Below are 18966 nucleotides of genomic sequence, written 5' to 3'. Positions count from 1 at the left end.
TGCCCACACAGAAGCCTCATTGGCTATCACCTGATTGACAGGCTAGACTCCACCCCCTCCACTCTTAATTCTCTCAAATTGGAGATTATATAACTACCATACCTACCCACTTGTCAGTTTGTCCTACAGTGATCACAAGCCTTTTGCTTGTGACACTGGAAGCTGTGCCACACGAGTCAATAACAGTAGAGTAACCTGATAAACATGTTCCAGTGAATCTTCCAGACTAAGAACAGACTTAGAAGAAACAGGCAGACTACTTCTGAGGAATACGCCAATGAAAACCTTAATGAGAACAGACTGATGAGATCAAGGATTTCATTTTACTTGGGTCCATGTTAAACGCTGTTAATGCCAGCAGTGAAGAAATCAAAGTATTATATTGGGCACATTGGATGTGTATGACCTCTTTTAAACACTGAAGTGCAAAGATACCACTTTGAGGACTAAGGTATCTTCCATCGCCTCCTCTGCATGTGAAAGCTGAACAGTGGTGCTTGGTAAAGGAGAGGGTCAGTTGTACATTTGTTAAGCATCTGGCTACTAACTGAAAAGTTCAGTCTAAACCCATCCAACTTCTTTGCAAGAGTATTGCCTAGAAAACCCTGTGGTGCAGTACTACCCTGCGACAAAAGAATGCTATTTGCCAGTACCGAACAACAATAAACCAACATTACACTTTTGTGTAATTATACTTGGTGTCTGGTTCTTGAAAGTTCATTGGTAGTCACTAATGGTTCAACACAGCCGAAGTCTGTCATAGCTGATTGTTAATACTAAGTTCAACATACAGGTGTTTTTTGGAATTTTTAATTTATTCCTATTTGTTAAGTTGAAAGGAGCAAATACAGCTTTTTAAAATTAGTCCAAACTTTTATTGTAGGATGCTCAAGAATTTTCAAAGCTCTTTATGTCTCTATTGGAAGACACTTTGTCTAAACAAAAGAATCCGGATGTGCGGAACATTGTTCAACAGCAGTTCTGTGGAGAGTATGCTTATGTAACAGTGTAAGTATGTCAGCCTTTTAGTGTAAGGTAGAGCCCTAGTGGGTTGTCCTGGGACAGGAAATCTTTATAGTAGTAAGTTTCTATGGGAACCTGTAAACAATTGAGTTGATAATTGCTGATGATCTCACTTAGGTGTTTGGAACTATCTGGTTGAGCGCTTGCTATTTATTATATGACAGGGTCATGTGACCTGAAAGAATAAAACGGAAGCCAGTTAGTATCATACAATACAAAGAATGAATGTAAAATAACTTAAAAATGAAATTCATTTCTTAATCATGAAATACATGTTTGGTCTCACCAACTTGTATTTTGCTTATTTTTAGTCTACATAGTATAAATGTGGAGAAATTAAGGTTACTGATGCTTCCTTTCATGTTTTTAAAAATATTATTAAAAGTATTTATTGGGGTTCTCTTACAGCTCTTTTAACAATCCATACATCAATTGTATTAAGCATATTTGTACAGATGTTTCGCTTCATTATTTTCTAAACGTTTACTTTGTATATAAGCCCTTTGTACTAGCTCTTCTTCCTCCCCTACCCCCTTTGTTGTTTTTAAGGTCTATTGACACTCTCCTTTTCTAATCTGAATTTTACCACTTCTTTTTTAAATCATAGTTGCAACCAGTGTGGCAGAGAATCTAAACTTTTATCTAAGTTTTATGAACTGGAATTAAATATCCAAGGCCACAAGCAGTTAACAGATTGTATCTCGGAATTTTTGAAGGTACTAAAGTTTTAGTGTATATGTTTTGCTCATTAACAGTTAAGTACTGTCCTGACTGATATTTTCATTTAATGGGTGGATCAATTATTCCAGCTTTTTTAGCATAAGATGCGTTTCTCGTTTACATAATGGCTTTGAAAATCCTTATATGTAATGACCTAGAAGAAAAATATTGCATTAATTTGAAAGAAGCAGGTTGCATATTAAAATAATTTTTGGCCACTTCAAATTATTTTATATTCAGATTTGTATATGTGTGAAATTTATGTTGGGATAGTGGAGTATTTAAGGAAATCAAAGTTCAGTTATAGGAGTAGTTTGCCTTTTCATTTAGTGAGAGCTGGTTTATGTGAAATGCAAACTTTTTCTTCATCAATGTGGTTCTTCTTCAGTTGAGGAAGGGGCAGGTCAGCTAATAGTGGTGTCACTGTTAAGTAGTGCCTCCTCACTCTGTGTCCATTGTTTTTAACACCTTGAGTTTTAAATGACTTGAATGAAATTGTTAAATGAAATGAAATTTTTTAAATCAGAGATTTTAAATCTTCCCATCTTCTTTTATTTTAGAACTAACATGCTTTATTCCTCACCAGGAAGAAAAATTAGAAGGAGACAATCGATACTTCTGTGAAAACTGTCAGAGCAAACAGAATGCAACAAGAAAGATACGACTGCTGAGCCTTCCTTGCACTCTGAACTTGCAGCTGATGCGCTTTGTTTTTGACAGGTAGATCTGGGCACATGCGGTGGCTGGGAGCACACCATTCCTAAGCCAGGGGTCTGTCATTGAGACTTTAAAAAATAAGTCCTTAATATTTTTGTTTGAAGAAATTATTATAAACAGCAAAGATAAAGCAACTATTTAGGTAGAAATGGAATTAATCTTTAGACACTCTTTACTGTATATTTAAGTAAAATTTCTACTTATTACAAATAATGCTCCCGTGAGAACATATTATTGCTTTATAAAGTCTATCCAATGTACATACCTTCTATAAAGCAGGAATTTCTGGTGTGTGTGTGTGTGTGTGTGTGTGTGTGTGTGTGTGTGTGTGTGATATTAAATGAAAATTTCTGGAAATAAGCATTGTATTTAGAATCACCACTTTTTAATTCATACCTTTTAACTTGTTATTTTTCCCAACCATATTAGTTTTATGGTGTTTTGCGCATGGTTACTAAGTGAAAAATCTACCTTGCTTTACTGTTAAATTGATTAAAACAGCTGATAAGCTCGTGCATTTTATGGTTTTTTAAAGTGTAAATATAATAAAATTTCCTCTTGGGTAGGCAAACTGGACATAAGAAAAAGCTGAATACTTACATTGGTTTCTCGGAAATTTTGGATATGGAGCCTTATGTAGAACATAAAGGTAATGTATTTGCTGAGCAATGGGAATTATAATGCATAGCGACTATAACTGTTGATCTGTTGGTTAATACTGTCACTAGAGTTGATGTGTACCCCATTGTAGTATGTCCTGGTGTCTCTCCCTCCCCTGAGGAGCGCCTGTACCAGACCATTAGAATCCTTAGTAATGTTTATAATTTTTAATTCTTGGATAATAGGTGATATTCTAAATTGATTAGATAGGAAACAGGAAAGGTGTAAGAGAGAAGGATAAATGGAAATGGGAGACGGATTAAGTGGGATTACTGTTATTAAATTGTTGCTATTGCACTGTCATGACACAAACTGCGTAGGAATTGTTGAATATATAACTTATTAATTTTTGTTAAATGAAATTTCTTAGATTATATGCATACTAACAATGAATTTCTATTTTAAATTCTTTCTACATTGAATTACAACATTATCTGTGAAGACACTTGTAGTAAATGGAGTAGAAACCTTTTAAGATTTTTCTTGAATTTTTCCATTAATTACCACTAGCTTCTCAAAGCAGTTATTGACATAGATTCATAAGTACAAATTTCCCCAATATAGAACCTGAGGCACCAGACTATTAAAACCCGACAGAGACAAAAACACAGTGTTGAGTGCAGCTAGAACCACATGGTTTGATGCGTGATTGTGATGAGACAATGATGACAGCTCTGCAGGGTCAAAGAGTGAATCAGTGTGGATTTAACTGTGCAGGTCTAAAGGGGTTTCAGAAAGTTTGCAGAAAATGGAATGAAAAGATAGTGGAATTTTAATGAATTTTGAACCCCCCTTCTATACTGATACACATAAGTTGGGACTTAAGAAAAATGTTTTTGTTGTAAAACCAACTCTGGAGATTTCTTTATTTAATAAACAAGTTTTTCCGGAAACAGTGCAAAAATGTTAAAGGCAGTTAGTTTATGTCGCCCAGTGCAGAGTGCTCCCCTGCATCTCCGGAGCAACACAGCGGCTGCTGTAATTACAGAATCGCAGTCCATTGCTAATTTTCTGGTGACACCTGTGGGAACCCAGCCTTTTAGGTGTGCTGAAATACTGGTTTCCTTTTCAGTGCGTAAGCATGTAACAAAGATTAGCTCATCAATAGCTATATAGTTAAGGGTATAAAAGACTAAAAAATGAAAAGGGTATTTATTATTCCCTCACTTGTCACCTTAGTCTTAAGAGCTACGTGTCCTCAAGAAAACTGGGGCTCTGAAAGTCGTGTTATTTATTCCTTCTCTAAAATTTTATCAAGCATTGGGTGGCATGATCCAAAGTTTATGCTGTCTGTCCTTGTTTATGTCTGTCCACTGAGATGTCCTAGGATTCTGTATCATTATCTCCACCAAGAATTAATGACCCCGTTTATCTTTTGGTAGGTTTCATTTTACCATATTGCAGGATTCTTGCTAGAGGAGATGAATGTCTTCTTATTCTTTGGTTTTCTTTCCCTGACCTAAAGGACTGTTGTACTTTCCTGTTAGGTTGATTTTGTGAAATAATGAAAATATAGAAATTATAGCTATTCACGTGAAGAATGTGTTAAAAGTGCGCACGCCAGCATGTCACCAGTTTACAATTCAGTGGCGTTGATTACATCATTCACGTTTTGCCTCCGTTATTCCTACTCTTTCTCACCACTATGGACATAAACTTGGGGTGTTCCTTCCCCAAGCACAAACTTTTCTCTTTCATACCTCCTTCTCATCTCCGGTAGCAGATGGCACCTTGTTTTTGCTCATGTGGACACGTGCTGTCCTTTTTTGGCGATTCATTATACAGTTCACTTAGCATACGTATAGTCAAGATTCATCCCTATTGTACCATGCATAAGAACATCATTTCTCTTCTTGGCTGTGCGATATTACATTGTTTGTCTGCTTGTCTAGTCACCTGTTGATGACATTTTGATTTTTTCCCCCATCTTTCAGCTGATAAGAAAAGTGCCTTCATGAATATTGATTGATGTACACGTTTCTATTTTCTTCCTGTCCTCACTTTTTTTTTGGCGGGGGGTGTATACATACCTAGGATTGGGTTGCCTGGATCATTTGATAATTCAGTTATTTTGAAGAACTGCAAAACTTTCCCACAATGGCAGCATCATTTTACATGCCTATTAGCAATGGAGGATGGTTCCACTTAGTCTACACTTAATGTTCAGATTTTTTAAAAAACATTTTTCAGATTTTTTCATTTCCCATACAGTCTTGAAAACCTACAGTGGGTAGGTTGACCCTACCCTAGAGGGTTGCCATGGGTCAGTTTGTGTCTAAAGATGATGAGCATTTTGTTGTGGGCTTGTTTTCCATTTGAATATCATCTGTTCCAGTTGTTTATCTTTTTTTTTCTTTTGTTAAGTGGTAGAAGTTGTCGATAATATTTTGGATATGAGCTCCTTATCTGGCACATAATTTTATAATTTTTCTTCCAATCTGTGTGTTGTCTTTTCTTTTGGTTGATAAAGTCCTTTGATGCATTCGCATCCTGCAACACCGGATTTAAGTCTGGTCCCTCTTTCCCTGTGGAGACACAAACAGTACTCTTTGCTTGGCCGGGTCAGTTTCCACCACCAATCAATCAATCAATCAATCTCTCTCTCTCTCTCTCTCTCTCTCTCTCCCTCTCTCTCTCCCTCTCTCCTCTCCCTCTCCTTTTTAGTTGGCTACCATATGTACCCCTGGACTTGGTCTGGCCCCTGCCATACTACCTGGACCTCACTCCTAGAGTGTTTGTATACAGTAGCTTTTTCTCTGTGCCCCCCTCCCCCCCCCTTTTTTTTTTCATTTTTCTTTTCTCTTATACCATGATAGTGGGACAAGAGGAAAGTAAAAGGAAGTAGAGGAACTAAGAGGCAAAGGGTATTTAGAGGTCTAAATACAGGCATGTACACATGTAAATGTATTTATATAGGATGGTGGGGAAATAGATCTATGTGCATATATTTATAGGTGTAGTATTAAGGCAGCAGACAAGTACTTACTCAGTGCAAGAACACTTTGTTCTATTAAATTGGTGTTCTATGATGCATACCTTCCCGACAAGATTGCTGAAGACAAATGGGTGCATAAACAAATATGGTGAAGAAAACTGATAGTACCCAACTATCAAAAGATATAGCATCTGGGGTCTTAAAGGCTTGAAGATAAACAAGCTGCCATCTAGCTGCGAAGCAACAAAGCCCACATGGAAGAAGGACACCAGCCATGTGTCGAAGGGATCAGGTATCAGGCATCAAAGAACAAAAAGTCATATCCTAGTAAATAAGAGTGAGTACAGGTAGAGACCCAAAGCCCATCTGCAGGCAACTGGACACCCGCTTAAAGAAGGGTCACAGGGAGGAGTGAGCCAGTCAGGGCGCAGGGTAGCAACGATGAAACATACAACTTTCTTCTAGTTCTTAAATGCTTTCTCCCCCCACTATAATGATCCCAGTTCTGCCTTACAAATGTGGCTAAACCAAAAGATGTACACTGGTACAGATAGGAATTGGAAAGACAGGGAATCCAGGGCAGATGACCCCTACAGGACCAGTGGTGAGAGTGGTGATACCTGGAGGCTGGTGGGGTAGAAGGGTGAACTGATTACAAGGTTCTACATATAACCTCCTCGCTGGGGGATGGACAACAGAAAAGTGGGTGAAGGGAGACGTTGGACACAGTCTCAGAGAGTCACCTGGGTGGTCCTATCCTGTCCCATAGGATTGATGAGTTGGCATTAACTTCCTGGCAGTGAGCTTGATTTGGGTGGTGGTAAAGTGGGTTAAACATCAGAGTGCTAAAGGTGAGATCAGAAGTCCCAGCCCAGCAGCTGCTCCCGTGAAGAACAACAGTGAGACTTTTTGACCCACAGGGATTTTATAGTCTTGAAAACCCTAAGGGGAAACTATTCTATTCCAGTGGGGTTTCTATAATTGACTCATCCACGCATCCATGGGGTTGTTGTTTTTATTTTTTTGGTTGTCCACATTGTAGTCAAAGTACTTTGCTGCTAACCAAAAGGCTGGTGGTTCAAATCCAACTGTACCGCAGGAGAAAGATAATGGCTGTCTGTTGCCCTATGAATCACATCTTTGGAAACCTACAGCAGTTCTGCCCTGTCTTTTAATGCCACTGCGAGTTGAGATAGGATTTGCAGAAGGCTGTGGATGGCAGTGGGAGCCCAAGATACTTTTGTGGGATCCACTCAGGAAATGAGTCTCTGTTAAACTCCCTCTATTCATAATAGAGGGATGGGAGGAGAGTGGTCACTAAGTAGAGTACGTTGGAGAGATGACTATAGAATATCAAAGGGATAAACCCGACTTAATATGGTTAAACCTGCTGAGGCATGCTGGACCTGATCTAGTTTTCAGCATTTTCTGTATTGTTTTGTTTTGTTCATATTGGGGTTTATCTCAGATGTGTTCTGGAGGGTGGGTGGTCACCATCTTGAATTTGTGTTACATGTTTTTCTGTTCTTTGGTATATGAAACCCAGGATGGATGAATCTGTAAGGATAGCAAGTAGAATAAGAATTTTGGGGGTAGGGGTAGGTACAGTGATGGGTGGGTGGGGGACATAAAAGAGAGCTGGTGTCAAGGAGACTGGGAAGGAAAATAATGTTTAGAAACAGATTATGGTATCAGTTCAATATTTTTTTGTGTTTATTCAATATTTGATGTGATTGAACTATGGAGTGATATATCTTAATTCCAAATTAAAAATAGAGTTTTTTCTTTTCCAGGTGGGGGCTATGTGTATGAACTCAGTGCAGTCCTCATACACAGAGGAGTGAGTGCTTATTCTGGACACTACATTGCTCATGTGAAAGACCCTCAGTCTGGAGAATGGTACAAGTTTAATGACGAAGACATAGAAAAGATGGAGGGAAAGAAATTGCAACTAGGGATTGAGGAAGATCTAGGTAAAACCTTTAAGTTGTGAGTGCCCTTTTAAAATATAACTTCTTTTAAACCAGAGATCTTTGTGATACAACGTTATGGCCCGAGGTTGTTACCTGTTTTCAAGAATTTTTGCATTTCTCAAACACATAGAACATGTCTGCTGATCTTTTGTTATTAAGGGCTCATTTTTTTTCTTTATCTTTTTTTAATGTTTTTATTTTATTTTTGTTTTGTTTTAAACGTTTTATTAGGGGCTCATACAACTCTTATCACAGTCCATACATATACATACATCAATTGTATAAAGCACATCTGTACATTCTTTGCCCTAATCATTTTCTTTTCTTTCTTTTCCCTTTTCTTTTTTTACATTTTATTAGGGACTCATACAACTCTTACCACAATCCATACATATACATACATCAGTTGTATAAAGCACATCCATACATTCCCTGCCCCAATCATTCTCAAAGCATTTGCTCTCCACTTAAGCCCTTTGCATCAGGTCCTCTTTTTTTTTTTCCCCTCCCTCCCCGCTCCCCCCTCCCTCATGTGCCCTTTGTAATTTATACATCGTTATTTTGTCATATCTTGCTCTATCTGGAGTCTCCCTTCCCCCCCTTCTCTGCCGTCACTCTCCCAGGGAGGAGGTCACATGTGGATCCCTGTAATCAGTCCCCCTTTCCAACCCACTCACCCTACATTCTCCCAGCATCGGCCCTCACACCCTTGGTCCTGAAGGTATCATCCACCCTGGATTCCCTGGGCCTCCAGCCCTCATATGTACCAGTGTACAAACTCTGAAGGGCTCATTTTTAAAAGCGCAAAAGATTTAGCTTGAGGTCGAGTCACTTTCAGTTACCAGGGTAATTGGGGTAAGGGGAGTTTTAAGCTAAAAAGGATGAATCATGGGGGCTCACTATAATAGGATTCATAGTCCATTTCTCTGGGTCAGGACATTTATTTTTGGCAAACAAATATAGCATTCAAACAACTCTGAGGCCAATGCCTTGTCTTGCCTGTTACATGTCTCACCCCTTCCCTGGAGTGTGTGTACAGTACAGCGGGGCATCTGTGGGAGCGGCCTGCTGTTTTGCAGCAGTGAGATCTGCCAGAGAAACTGTTTCCTGAAATTTTATCCTACAATGTAGCTGTCATTGCTCACTTTTAATATCTGGACCAAAATATCCTTTTATTCCCCTCAAAAGAGTGGATAAATCTTCTAGTCAGAGCTGTCTCAGCTGACCTTTTCCTCAGTCTTCTCCTGCATGTCATTTTGAGGTGGGGGGGACTGGGTCTGAAGAGAAGAGAGGCATGACAGTAGATGCCGTCTCCTCCCACTGCTCTGACTAGATCAGAGCCACGAGCCCCTTTGCTTCTCTAGCTGACACAGGGAGGAATGCGACACTGCAGACTTGGCTCAAGATAATGGATACGTTCTGTGTTGTAACTCTTCCTGTAGTTTAGAGGAATTTTTATATTTTCCAATCTTATTAACTTGTTTTTAGACTTTCTATAATCTTTTTCTCTCTGATAATCAAGTTTTAAAATTTGCCTGTATTTTTTACTTGTGTAGCTTGTCCAAAATAAAGGTGTAGCTTTAAATTGTCCATCTTTGTATGAGATAATGAATAAATGCTCTAACTTGTAATACGTTTCAATGAGAAGTTAATAGCCCCTCTTTGTACAAGCTCCTGATATTTTAATTTTGTGTAACAGTGTTCTTCAAATTTTCTCACTTGTGCATTTGCTATCAGAATGTTGGACAATTTTATATCGTGCACATTTTTTATGGCATCACATGTTTTTATTATAAATTTAAGTAGCCAAAAATAATGTAATTTCTAGCATATTATAAATATTGAAACTGACATTTTCCCAAAGTGTTTAAATAAAATTAAATAGCTAAATAATATTTCATCCTTTTCAGTGGTATATACTTGTTTTATAGTAGCATATTTTTTCATTCTTATAGAATTGTAGCTAATGGATTATATTATGGTTTTTTTGTGAATACAGAACTCCAAATTGTGTGGGGAACGTTCAGAACTAAATGTTTTTTTAAAATGATAAATACCACTATATAATTAGCCACTTATGTAGTGATACTTCTGAATTATAAATTTTTATATTTTTAAGTATAAATTTTATTATGTGAAGTACAAAGGAAAATTTTACTGTGAGTATACTTTAAGACAATGGATGAGACTAGTTTTGTTAATTCATGTATGTAAATTAATGTTAGAGTAAATCAAATGTTCGCATTGCTCTATTCCTGTGTTTTTGTTTTTTAATACAGAAAGCACTGAAGAAATTTGTTTACATATAGTTGTAGGTGAGATAAAAATGAATTATTAATAGCAGTGTCAATTCTTTCTTAGTCATATACCAAAAAATATATAGTACTCTGTGAACATAAATTATATCTAATACTCTATTGTCAGTTGATATTTTTAAACATCATTTGGTTGTTGATCCTTTTACAAGTAGTCCAGATCTTTCCTTTGTAAAAAGACAGGTGAATATGAAAGAAGAGGTGGATATCACCATGTAATTAAATTCATTTCATATCAATTTAGAGAGTTAATATTGAATTGACAATCTGGTCACTGATTTCCTCTTCCAAATGGTCCATGACCTTATGCATTTGGAACATTGTCCTGGGATACTCACACCCAGTTTGAAGATCACTGTCTCGGTATACTTGTGATCTGAATGCTTAATAATGTTTTCTTTTTGGTACTAAATTCATTATGTTCATGGCTAATCCACTTGCCCACTAGAAAGAATTCTATTCCATTCTTCTGGATGTGGTATTTTCTTTTTCTTTGACATGAATTACTTTGTCACTAAAGACTCCCAAGTCCATTTCAATTTTACTTACCCAACTTTTATTTTTTTTTTCCCCCATGCAGCTCAAACTACTATTTAGGTCTGAGGGATAAGAATCTGGAGTGATGTTTTTTAAAAAGGAAACATATTATATATATTTACACAACCTATTTCAAGAAATGAAATAAGTAATATCGCATTAAGGCCCCCCACCCCATGCTATTTTCTTTGGCCAGTTACATTGTCCCAATTTATTTATTTTTTTGTCCCAATTTATTTTGTAAAATTAATTCATAGTGCTTTGCTCCAGGTTTGTCCTCATGAAAGTTTCTGTCTTAAAAATGAAATGTGGTAGTAGACTTAAAAACATTTGAAAAGTCTAAAAAGCTTACCACCTTTGCCTGGTCTTTTAGTGTTCAGAAGTTATTGGAAAGTATCTGAGAGCACATTCAGAAAAGTTTTTTGTGGGTTTTGTACTCTTTGCCCTTATCTCCTAGGAAAGAATGAACAAACTATAGGCGTTGTTGGTTTAATCATCTGGAATTTTCTACCTCAGCAGAGCCTTCTAAGTCCCAGACACGTAAACCGAAGTGTGGCAAAGGAACTCATTGCTCTCGAAATGCGTATATGTTGGTTTATAGACTTCAAACTCAGGAGAAGCCAAGTGCACCTGTTCAAGTACCAGGTAACCACAGTGTCAGAATTCTGCCAGTTATTTAATTTAAAACATACTCAGTAACAGGGAGCGGTTTTCTGTTATTGATGATAAGTTGACTTCATGTAGTCATCACTGGTAAAAGTAGATATTAATCATAAATTGGCCTTATTGTTTTAAAAATAATAATAATAAGACCCATAGCAGTAAGACATACATCTAAAGATCAATTTATTTTTATTTAGAGAATGCTTACATGCATTTGTGCCACTTACTTATGAATAGACTGGGGTTTGGGGATGGATATACAGTACAAAGACTACACGAATAGTTACTGACGTCAAGCTGAGAGGCATAATTTCACTCAACCCGGTTCTGTGCTCAGTTCAATTTTGGAGTGGTATTTTCCAACCATTTGGTGAGTCTGGGTGGCCCTTGAAGTTGTGGAATGCAATTTAGATTCATCACCTAGTATTGTTACACTGGATGTTTTCAGCCATCAGGTTAGACGTCTCTTAGGAGAAGGGAAGGCTACAGCGGGAATTGTCTAGCAAAGTATTAGGCAACATTGGATATAATTTAGAGAGATTAGCATAGTTTCTTTGAAAACCAAGGTTCTTCCCCTCAGGACCAATATTGAGAGTAGCAATACCAGGAGGGAAAGGAGAAGGTGGTGGGAGAAAGGGGTAACTGATCACAATGATCTATATCATATAACCCCTTCCTAAGGGGATGGACAACAGAAAGTGGGGGAAGGGAAATATCAGTCAGTGTAAGACATGAAAAAAACAATTATAAGTTATCAAGGGTTCATGAGGGAGGGAGGAGAAAATGAAAAGCTGATACCAAGGGCCCAAGTAGAAAGAAAGTGTTGTGAAAAGATGATGGCAACAAATTTACAAATGTGTGTGGCATGATGGGTGTATGGATTGTAACGAGTTGTATGAGCCCCCAACAAAACGATTTAAAATAAATAAATAAATAAAATACAATTTTAAAAAACCCTAGATTATTCCAACAATTACTATATATACTTGAATATAAGCCGAGGTACCTACCATATATTCTCGTGTATAAGCCGAGTTTTTCAATACCAAAAAATGTGCTGCATCCCCCGCCCCACGGACGCCCCCACCCCCCTTTTCTGGCTAACACGTGGGGTTGGGGGCATTACCATGAAAGTTCTTTTTCAAAGTCTTGTTTTTTTATCCTATTATAAATGGGTACTCTTGAACCAAAACAAAAACGCCAGTCATATGAGGCTGGTTTCAAAATGAAGGTTGTATCAAAAGTAGAAGAGAGCAATAACAGTATTGCAAATAGGGGATTCTGTGTTGATGAAAAGCAAGTGAGGGAGTGGCGGAAAATGAAGGCTGACTTGGAACAGATAACAAAAGCTAAAAAATCTTGTGATTTAATGTCTTTTTATGGGACTCTAGAGAGTGAATTGCATAAATGGGTTCTGGAGTGTCAAAATGGTTACTGCATAACACATGGTAATCCGCATACATGCTCTACACATGGCTAAGGATGACAAGTATAAAGCATGAGGCATTGTAAAATTTGCTGCATCAGCAGGATGGTGTACCCGCTTCAATGAATAGGTTTGACCTACTATGTTTGAGACAAAGAACAAAGATTTCCCAGAAATTGCCACGAGACCTTGAGGAAAAAAATTATGTCATTCCAGTCATTTATTATAAAACAAAGAAGGATTTATAATTATGACCTGGCAGATATTGGGAATATGGATGAAACTGCCATGACTTTTGATCTTCCAAGCAACAGAACTGTGGCAAGTATAGGAGAAAAAAACATTTTTCTCAAAACCACAGGAAATGGAAAAAAAAAAAACCACTTTACAGTTCTATCATGTTTGGCTAATGGAACTAAGCTGCGTCCTGTCATTTTTAAAAGAAAGACCTTGCCTAAAAAGATCAATTTCCCACCAAGAATTACTGTGAGTGCACATGTTAAAGGCTGGATGGATGAAGACAGAACAAAAAAATGGCTGGAAGAAATTTGGAACCGACGACCAGGAGCAGCCTTAAAGAAAAAGCCATCGTTACTTGTTTGGGACATGTTCAGAGACCATCTATCAGATGACATAAAAAAAATTGACAAAATCTAGTACAGTTACTTTAGCCATTATTCCAGGTGGGCTTACATCTGTACTGCAGCCTCTGGATGTATCTTTGAATAAGCCTTTTAAAGACCGTGTGCGAAGGATGTGGCATGAATGGATGTCATCTGGTCAAGCCCGACTAACAAAAGGAGGAAATCTCATGAAGCTTGACAGAGAGTTAATAGCAAAAGGGGGTTTGAGATGCATGGGCAGACATTCCAGAAGACATGGTGCGACGTGCCTTCCAGAAATGTAGTATTAGTAATGCCATGGATGACAGTGAAGACTACGCTTTGTATGAAAATGACAGCAGTGATGGTGATGACGGCGATCTCAGTGAGGACAGCGTCTATGATGACCTCACACCAGCTGAAGCTCTGCTTTGGGATACGGATGATGATGAGGAATCCAGTTTTGAAGGATTTTAACTCTTTACATTTTAGCTTGGTTGCTTATTGAGCTCAGGGAATAGTACTCTTAAGGTATTGTTGATACCTTATTGTTTCTGTTGAACCTATTTTTCACTTACTGTGCTGGTTTACTAATGTTAAATGACTTGTCCTTTCATTTATGTTTTTTATTTAAAATAAATATTTAAATACATCACTCCACTGATGTCTCAATTTTTAGTAATTTTATTTTCATTTGTTTTGATTATTGAAACTCACCAGTAGCTTCTACATTTTCTACCCTAGGCTTATACTCAACTCAATCAGTTTTTCTGGTTTCCCAGGTAATAATTAGGGACCTCGGTTTATACTCGGGTCGGTTTATATTTGAGTGTATACGGTAGGTTTTAGTATTTTCTGTTTCCTTTTTGATTGAGGCTTTACTTTGTTATTGCTGTTACGGTTGGGTTTTTTTCTGCATGTGAAATGCAGGATCGGTAGATATACAGAGATAATGTGATGAGTATTCAAGTCTTAAATATGATGGTACTATTGAATTGTATGATAGTGAGTTACATGCTAATAAAACTGTAAAAATAGTACAAAAGTGAAAACCAAGATTATTTTTTCTCTTTCTGTTTTGAATAGCTTTCCTTCAAGAGCTGGTAGATCGGGATAATTCCAAATTTGAAGAATGGTGTATTGAAATGGCTGAGATGCGTAAGCAAAGTGTGGATAAAGGAAAAGCAAAGCATGAAGAGGTTAAGGAGCTGTACCAAAGGTTACCTGCTGGAGCTGGTCTGTAAGATAGTCTGGGCAGCACTGTTGCCATTAAGTGCCTTTTTTTTTTTTCCTTAATGGTCACAACTGTATGGGAACAGATACTTGTGTCTATCCTTTCTTACAACCCACTAAAGTCTGCTCTTAGGCGTTCTAAAGGTGCAATGGAAACCAGCAACAATTTGACGTGCAGAATTTCATATAGCTTTCGTTCTGATACACTTTTTAAAAGTGGGAGGCAAGTAGTACATTAGAAAGTTTAGGTCATCCTCTGTGTAGTATTATTGTCATAGACATCCTCACAGACGTTTCTCAATTTGTTCTTAAATCATAATCTGACTGGATTACTTGGAAAACAAATGGCCCGTTTCTTCGTGCCCTTACGGTCATGTCTTTATTATGGATACTAATTTTTTTATATTATTAGTAGACTGATTTGAAATTTAATTTGAAGTATTTGATAGAGTAGGGAAGTTTTCTGCTGTCTCCTGATTTCCTAAGAATTATCCTACATAATCCAGCTTATTTTACTGTAGATATTAACTCACATTGACTTAGTGCCTCAGAAACAAAACTTCTTTACAGCTGATAATCCACTTGTACAAATCTTTGTCATTTTATCAACTTATCAGTTCCCTCAAGGCGGGTTGTGGAGAGGAATACTCAAGTATAATTGTACTTGGGATTTTTGTCTTTGCTGCTGGATATGTAAACAAAAGGTTAATATAAATTGCTAAATCCGTAAGAAGAGCTTTTACAAGTTCTAAATGACATCCTAATTTTACTTTGCCTTTTCACTGTAACCTTACTCTAACACTGTCCCAAAGGTTGAGACTATCCTAAAGAATTGAATTGACCTAGTTTTTCTGGAATTAATTTGGTAGTGAGCTGCAAATTGCTCAATCTTTGCTCAAAGGAACTGGGACCTAGAAAGGTGTTTCTTGAACATTATCCTCAGTGTGTTATGTAACTGAGCAAATCTAAGGAACCTGGCTTATAATGAAAGGCTGTTCCAAACCAATCTTCAGAATTACATGATCCAAAGATGTTATATGTCAAGTTAATACTGTGCTTCTCTTGGCCATTTTCTCCCAGTTTATAAAAACCACCGGTGCTTATATTCCTAAGAATATGTTTATATGTTAACTATCCTCTTACACATTATGAGTGTGGCAGTTTTTTCCGTATACAGTAAACTTTCGTAGCAGGAAGTCAATGATGTCCTAAAATGTTGTAAAATCTCAGCCAGCTGGAATCTTTTTTAGACATTTTCTACAGCTTATTTTGCTTGAACATATTTAAAGAAGGTTCGTTTATTTTAAAATGTGAGCCTCACTGGGGACATGCGCTGTTTAGCCCTTTGTATTGAAATAAAAATATGCTTGAATTTTTTAAAGCAAAGCATTTCAGATGTTTTTAATGCAATGCTAGTCCTAGACATTACTTTCCGATAGAAAATTTCAAGTGTGCTTTCTTCTGGTAAATACTCAAAAGAGTTTCTGACCTTGTTTATCAATATCTCCAATTGTACCGCGTTCTCACTTCAATTTGGTAGCTGATTGTACATGTCTTTGGAAAGCAGTTCTCAGGTCTACTCAGCAATGTAGGGGCAACATATTTGAAAGACTGACAAGAGTTTTTCTCTAGAGAAGAAATATACCTACTTGGATGCTGAACTGTAAATTCTTTCCTAATTATAAGATGTGCTGCTAGACCATTATTCTCAGAGAGAAACTCTAGTAGAGATGGATGTAACATTTTTAGTGGCTTTGATTGAAAATAGGAATCTGGAAAACTTGTAGTGTTGATGTGGATTGTATTGAATCAGAAATAGGAGCTCTGTCTCTGCCTTTGTCCTTCCTCTCCTTGCTGTAAAGCCCTATGATTTTCTCATCTTTCTATCTTACATGGAATTCTTAGACTATTCACAACCAGTACAATAAGCTACAGTTGGAAATTTTTGTGGGATTCTATTATGAGATTAAACATTTTATCTTGAATGAAGTATCTTTGAGCCATGCTATTATATGGTTTATGCTCACTGCCATCGAGTCAGTGCCAACTAATTGCAGCCGTGTAGTTGCCCTGAATTCCAGCAGTGCATTGTACACATAGTACTCCTGAGGTCCCTTCTTAGTAAGAGTCAGGATTCTTTCAGATTATTTTTCCAGTTAGCAATGGCAGACACCATTCTCTTTTCATCTCTTCCACGCTGCAGGAGACACTCAAACCCCCTAGTGAATTCTTGGATGTTGTTGTGTACCACAGTCCTGTCTCTCTCCCACCCTCACCCCTCACCCCTGATAGCCTTCAGAGTGTACAAATTTTAATCTATGTAACAACACTTGTGAAAAGGTTAGGTAGACTAAGAGTTTAATTTTCTCTCTTTGACAATGTTCACTTCTTAAAGATACCCAGTATACTCTATCCTTGGCAGCTTAAACTGAATAAATGAAAAAAATAATTTGGAAGTATATTGAGTATAAATGACCATGCCATTTTATATATATAATAAAATAGCCACCATCATGTTACTTGTACTGCATCTTACGGTCTCCACTTTTATATATTGTGTGAATGTATAATTAACTTTTCTATATCTCTTTTCTTCCAAAAAGCTCAAAATGCTTCACATATCTTATCTTTTACACTCAGCAACATCCCCGTGAGGTAGGTAGAAGGCAGGTATTATTACCTTCATTTTGCAAATAAAAGACCCAAAACATAGAGAGTTTAAGTGACTTGCTCAAGTTCAGTTCAGTTTCTTGGTAGCAGAACTTGGATTAGCTCTTGATCTCAACTTGCAGTTCTTCGCTCTTCTTCTGCAGCCATGTTAGAACCCATTCATCATAAGGGTCCCCACTGATGTGTAGTTTGCAATTCCAAATTTCTTATTTGTAAAAATTGAAATGTGTTACACTAAACTGGGAGTTCGTTTTCTAAAGCTGTAGTCTCAGGATAGTGTTAAATTGATCAAATTGGGCTTTGAGTCGAAGTATCTGGCCTTTCAGATCTCATTGGTATGTACCATAAACATAAGTTCAACCTCTGTATGTTTCCTTCTATATTTTATGCTGGGACTCGCTGGAGATCGTTGTAAGTAATCAACAGCTGTCCCTCTATCTTTAATTTTGGCATTTAGGAACACCGGAACTCCTTTTCCCTGAATTAATGTTCATTTTAAGGTATTTAGTTTGTCTTTTAATTTTCACAACTTCAAAATTGATAATTCAGTTCTAGTGTGCTTCATCCTGGAAATTGATTAAAATTGCTTCCTGTCTTGAAATAAATAGCAATGAGAAAAGATTATAATACTGATTAGGGTCAGGGATTGAAATACCATTTTTAATATCCATATATCATCTTAGCTGAAGAAAAGTTCAGTGGTTGAAGTGTGCTTTAGAAGTGTGATTATAGTAGATGAGGTTAATTTATAGCTTAAAATGAGAAGTCCGGTTGAGGTCTCAACTTCAGATATAGATTATAAACTTAGGAAAATAATACTGGTGAAGCTTGATAGTGGTTGAGGTTGTATTGTTTGTGAGCTAGTGTGGAGCATGGCTTATACTTGGCAAACTTGAGTGTCGTGATCAAAGCTCTGCTGTGCTATCAAGCGAGACACCTCTCTCTGTGAATGCCTCTTTATAGAATGTGGTTCATAATACCGGCCAATCTCATAGGGCACTGTGCAGTCTTGTATTTATCGTGTGCAGATGGTTGAATTCAGAAGAGCAGTTCATCCTTGCTTTGTGTTGTAGTCATCACACATCTTCCCAGCACAATGATTCCTTCTGATTCTGTAACTCTGTAAGAGTTTGCATCACCTTTTGAGGAAAATGAGAGTATCACTTGGTTGGGAAGTCAGTAAGAATACATAGGCTTTTCCTGTTGCTTTCTTCTCCAGAGCCCTATGAGTTTGTCTCTCTTGAGTGGCTGCAGAAGTGGTTGGATGAATCGACACCTACCAAGCCTATTGATAATCATGCTTGCTTGTGCTCCCATGACAAGTTACATCCGGACAAAATCTCCATCATGAAGAGAATATCTGAGTATGCAGCTGACATTTTCTACAGTCGATACGGAGGCGGTCCAAGACTGACTGGTAACTTGAGGATATTTTCTTAGTTTAAAAAAGAATAATGCAGTAAGTCCTTCTAATGTGAGCTTTAATGAACAG

At 37.2% G+C, this 18966-nt stretch overlaps 1 protein-coding gene across 2 annotated transcripts in view; it reads left to right on the top strand.

Annotated features, from left to right (window-relative positions):
- USP48 (ubiquitin specific peptidase 48) overlaps positions 1 to 18966 on the top strand; it is a 98500-nt gene that overhangs the window by 37566 nt on the left and 41968 nt on the right. The window contains exons 5-12 of one of the 2 annotated variants that reach the window (XM_075551965.1): positions 884 to 1008; positions 1631 to 1739; positions 2330 to 2463; positions 3027 to 3109; positions 7849 to 8028; positions 11400 to 11525; positions 14658 to 14807; positions 18694 to 18891. In XM_075551965.1, the coding sequence (XP_075408080.1) occupies positions 884 to 1008; positions 1631 to 1739; positions 2330 to 2463; positions 3027 to 3109; positions 7849 to 8028; positions 11400 to 11525; positions 14658 to 14807; positions 18694 to 18891 (1105 nt within the window). Of the gene's footprint in view, positions 1 to 883; positions 1009 to 1630; positions 1740 to 2329; positions 2464 to 3026; positions 3110 to 7848; positions 8029 to 11396; positions 11526 to 14657; positions 14808 to 18693; positions 18892 to 18966 lie in introns of both variants that reach the window. The other variant, XM_075551955.1, reaches the window with a different exon arrangement.

Source organism: Tenrec ecaudatus, chromosome 1 (genome assembly GCF_050624435.1).
Source record: "Tenrec ecaudatus isolate mTenEca1 chromosome 1, mTenEca1.hap1, whole genome shotgun sequence".
Taxonomy (NCBI): Eukaryota; Metazoa; Chordata; class Mammalia; order Afrosoricida; family Tenrecidae; genus Tenrec; species Tenrec ecaudatus.
The sequence above is the reverse complement of the archived record's forward strand: the minus strand, read 5'-3'. Positions and strand labels throughout refer to the sequence as shown.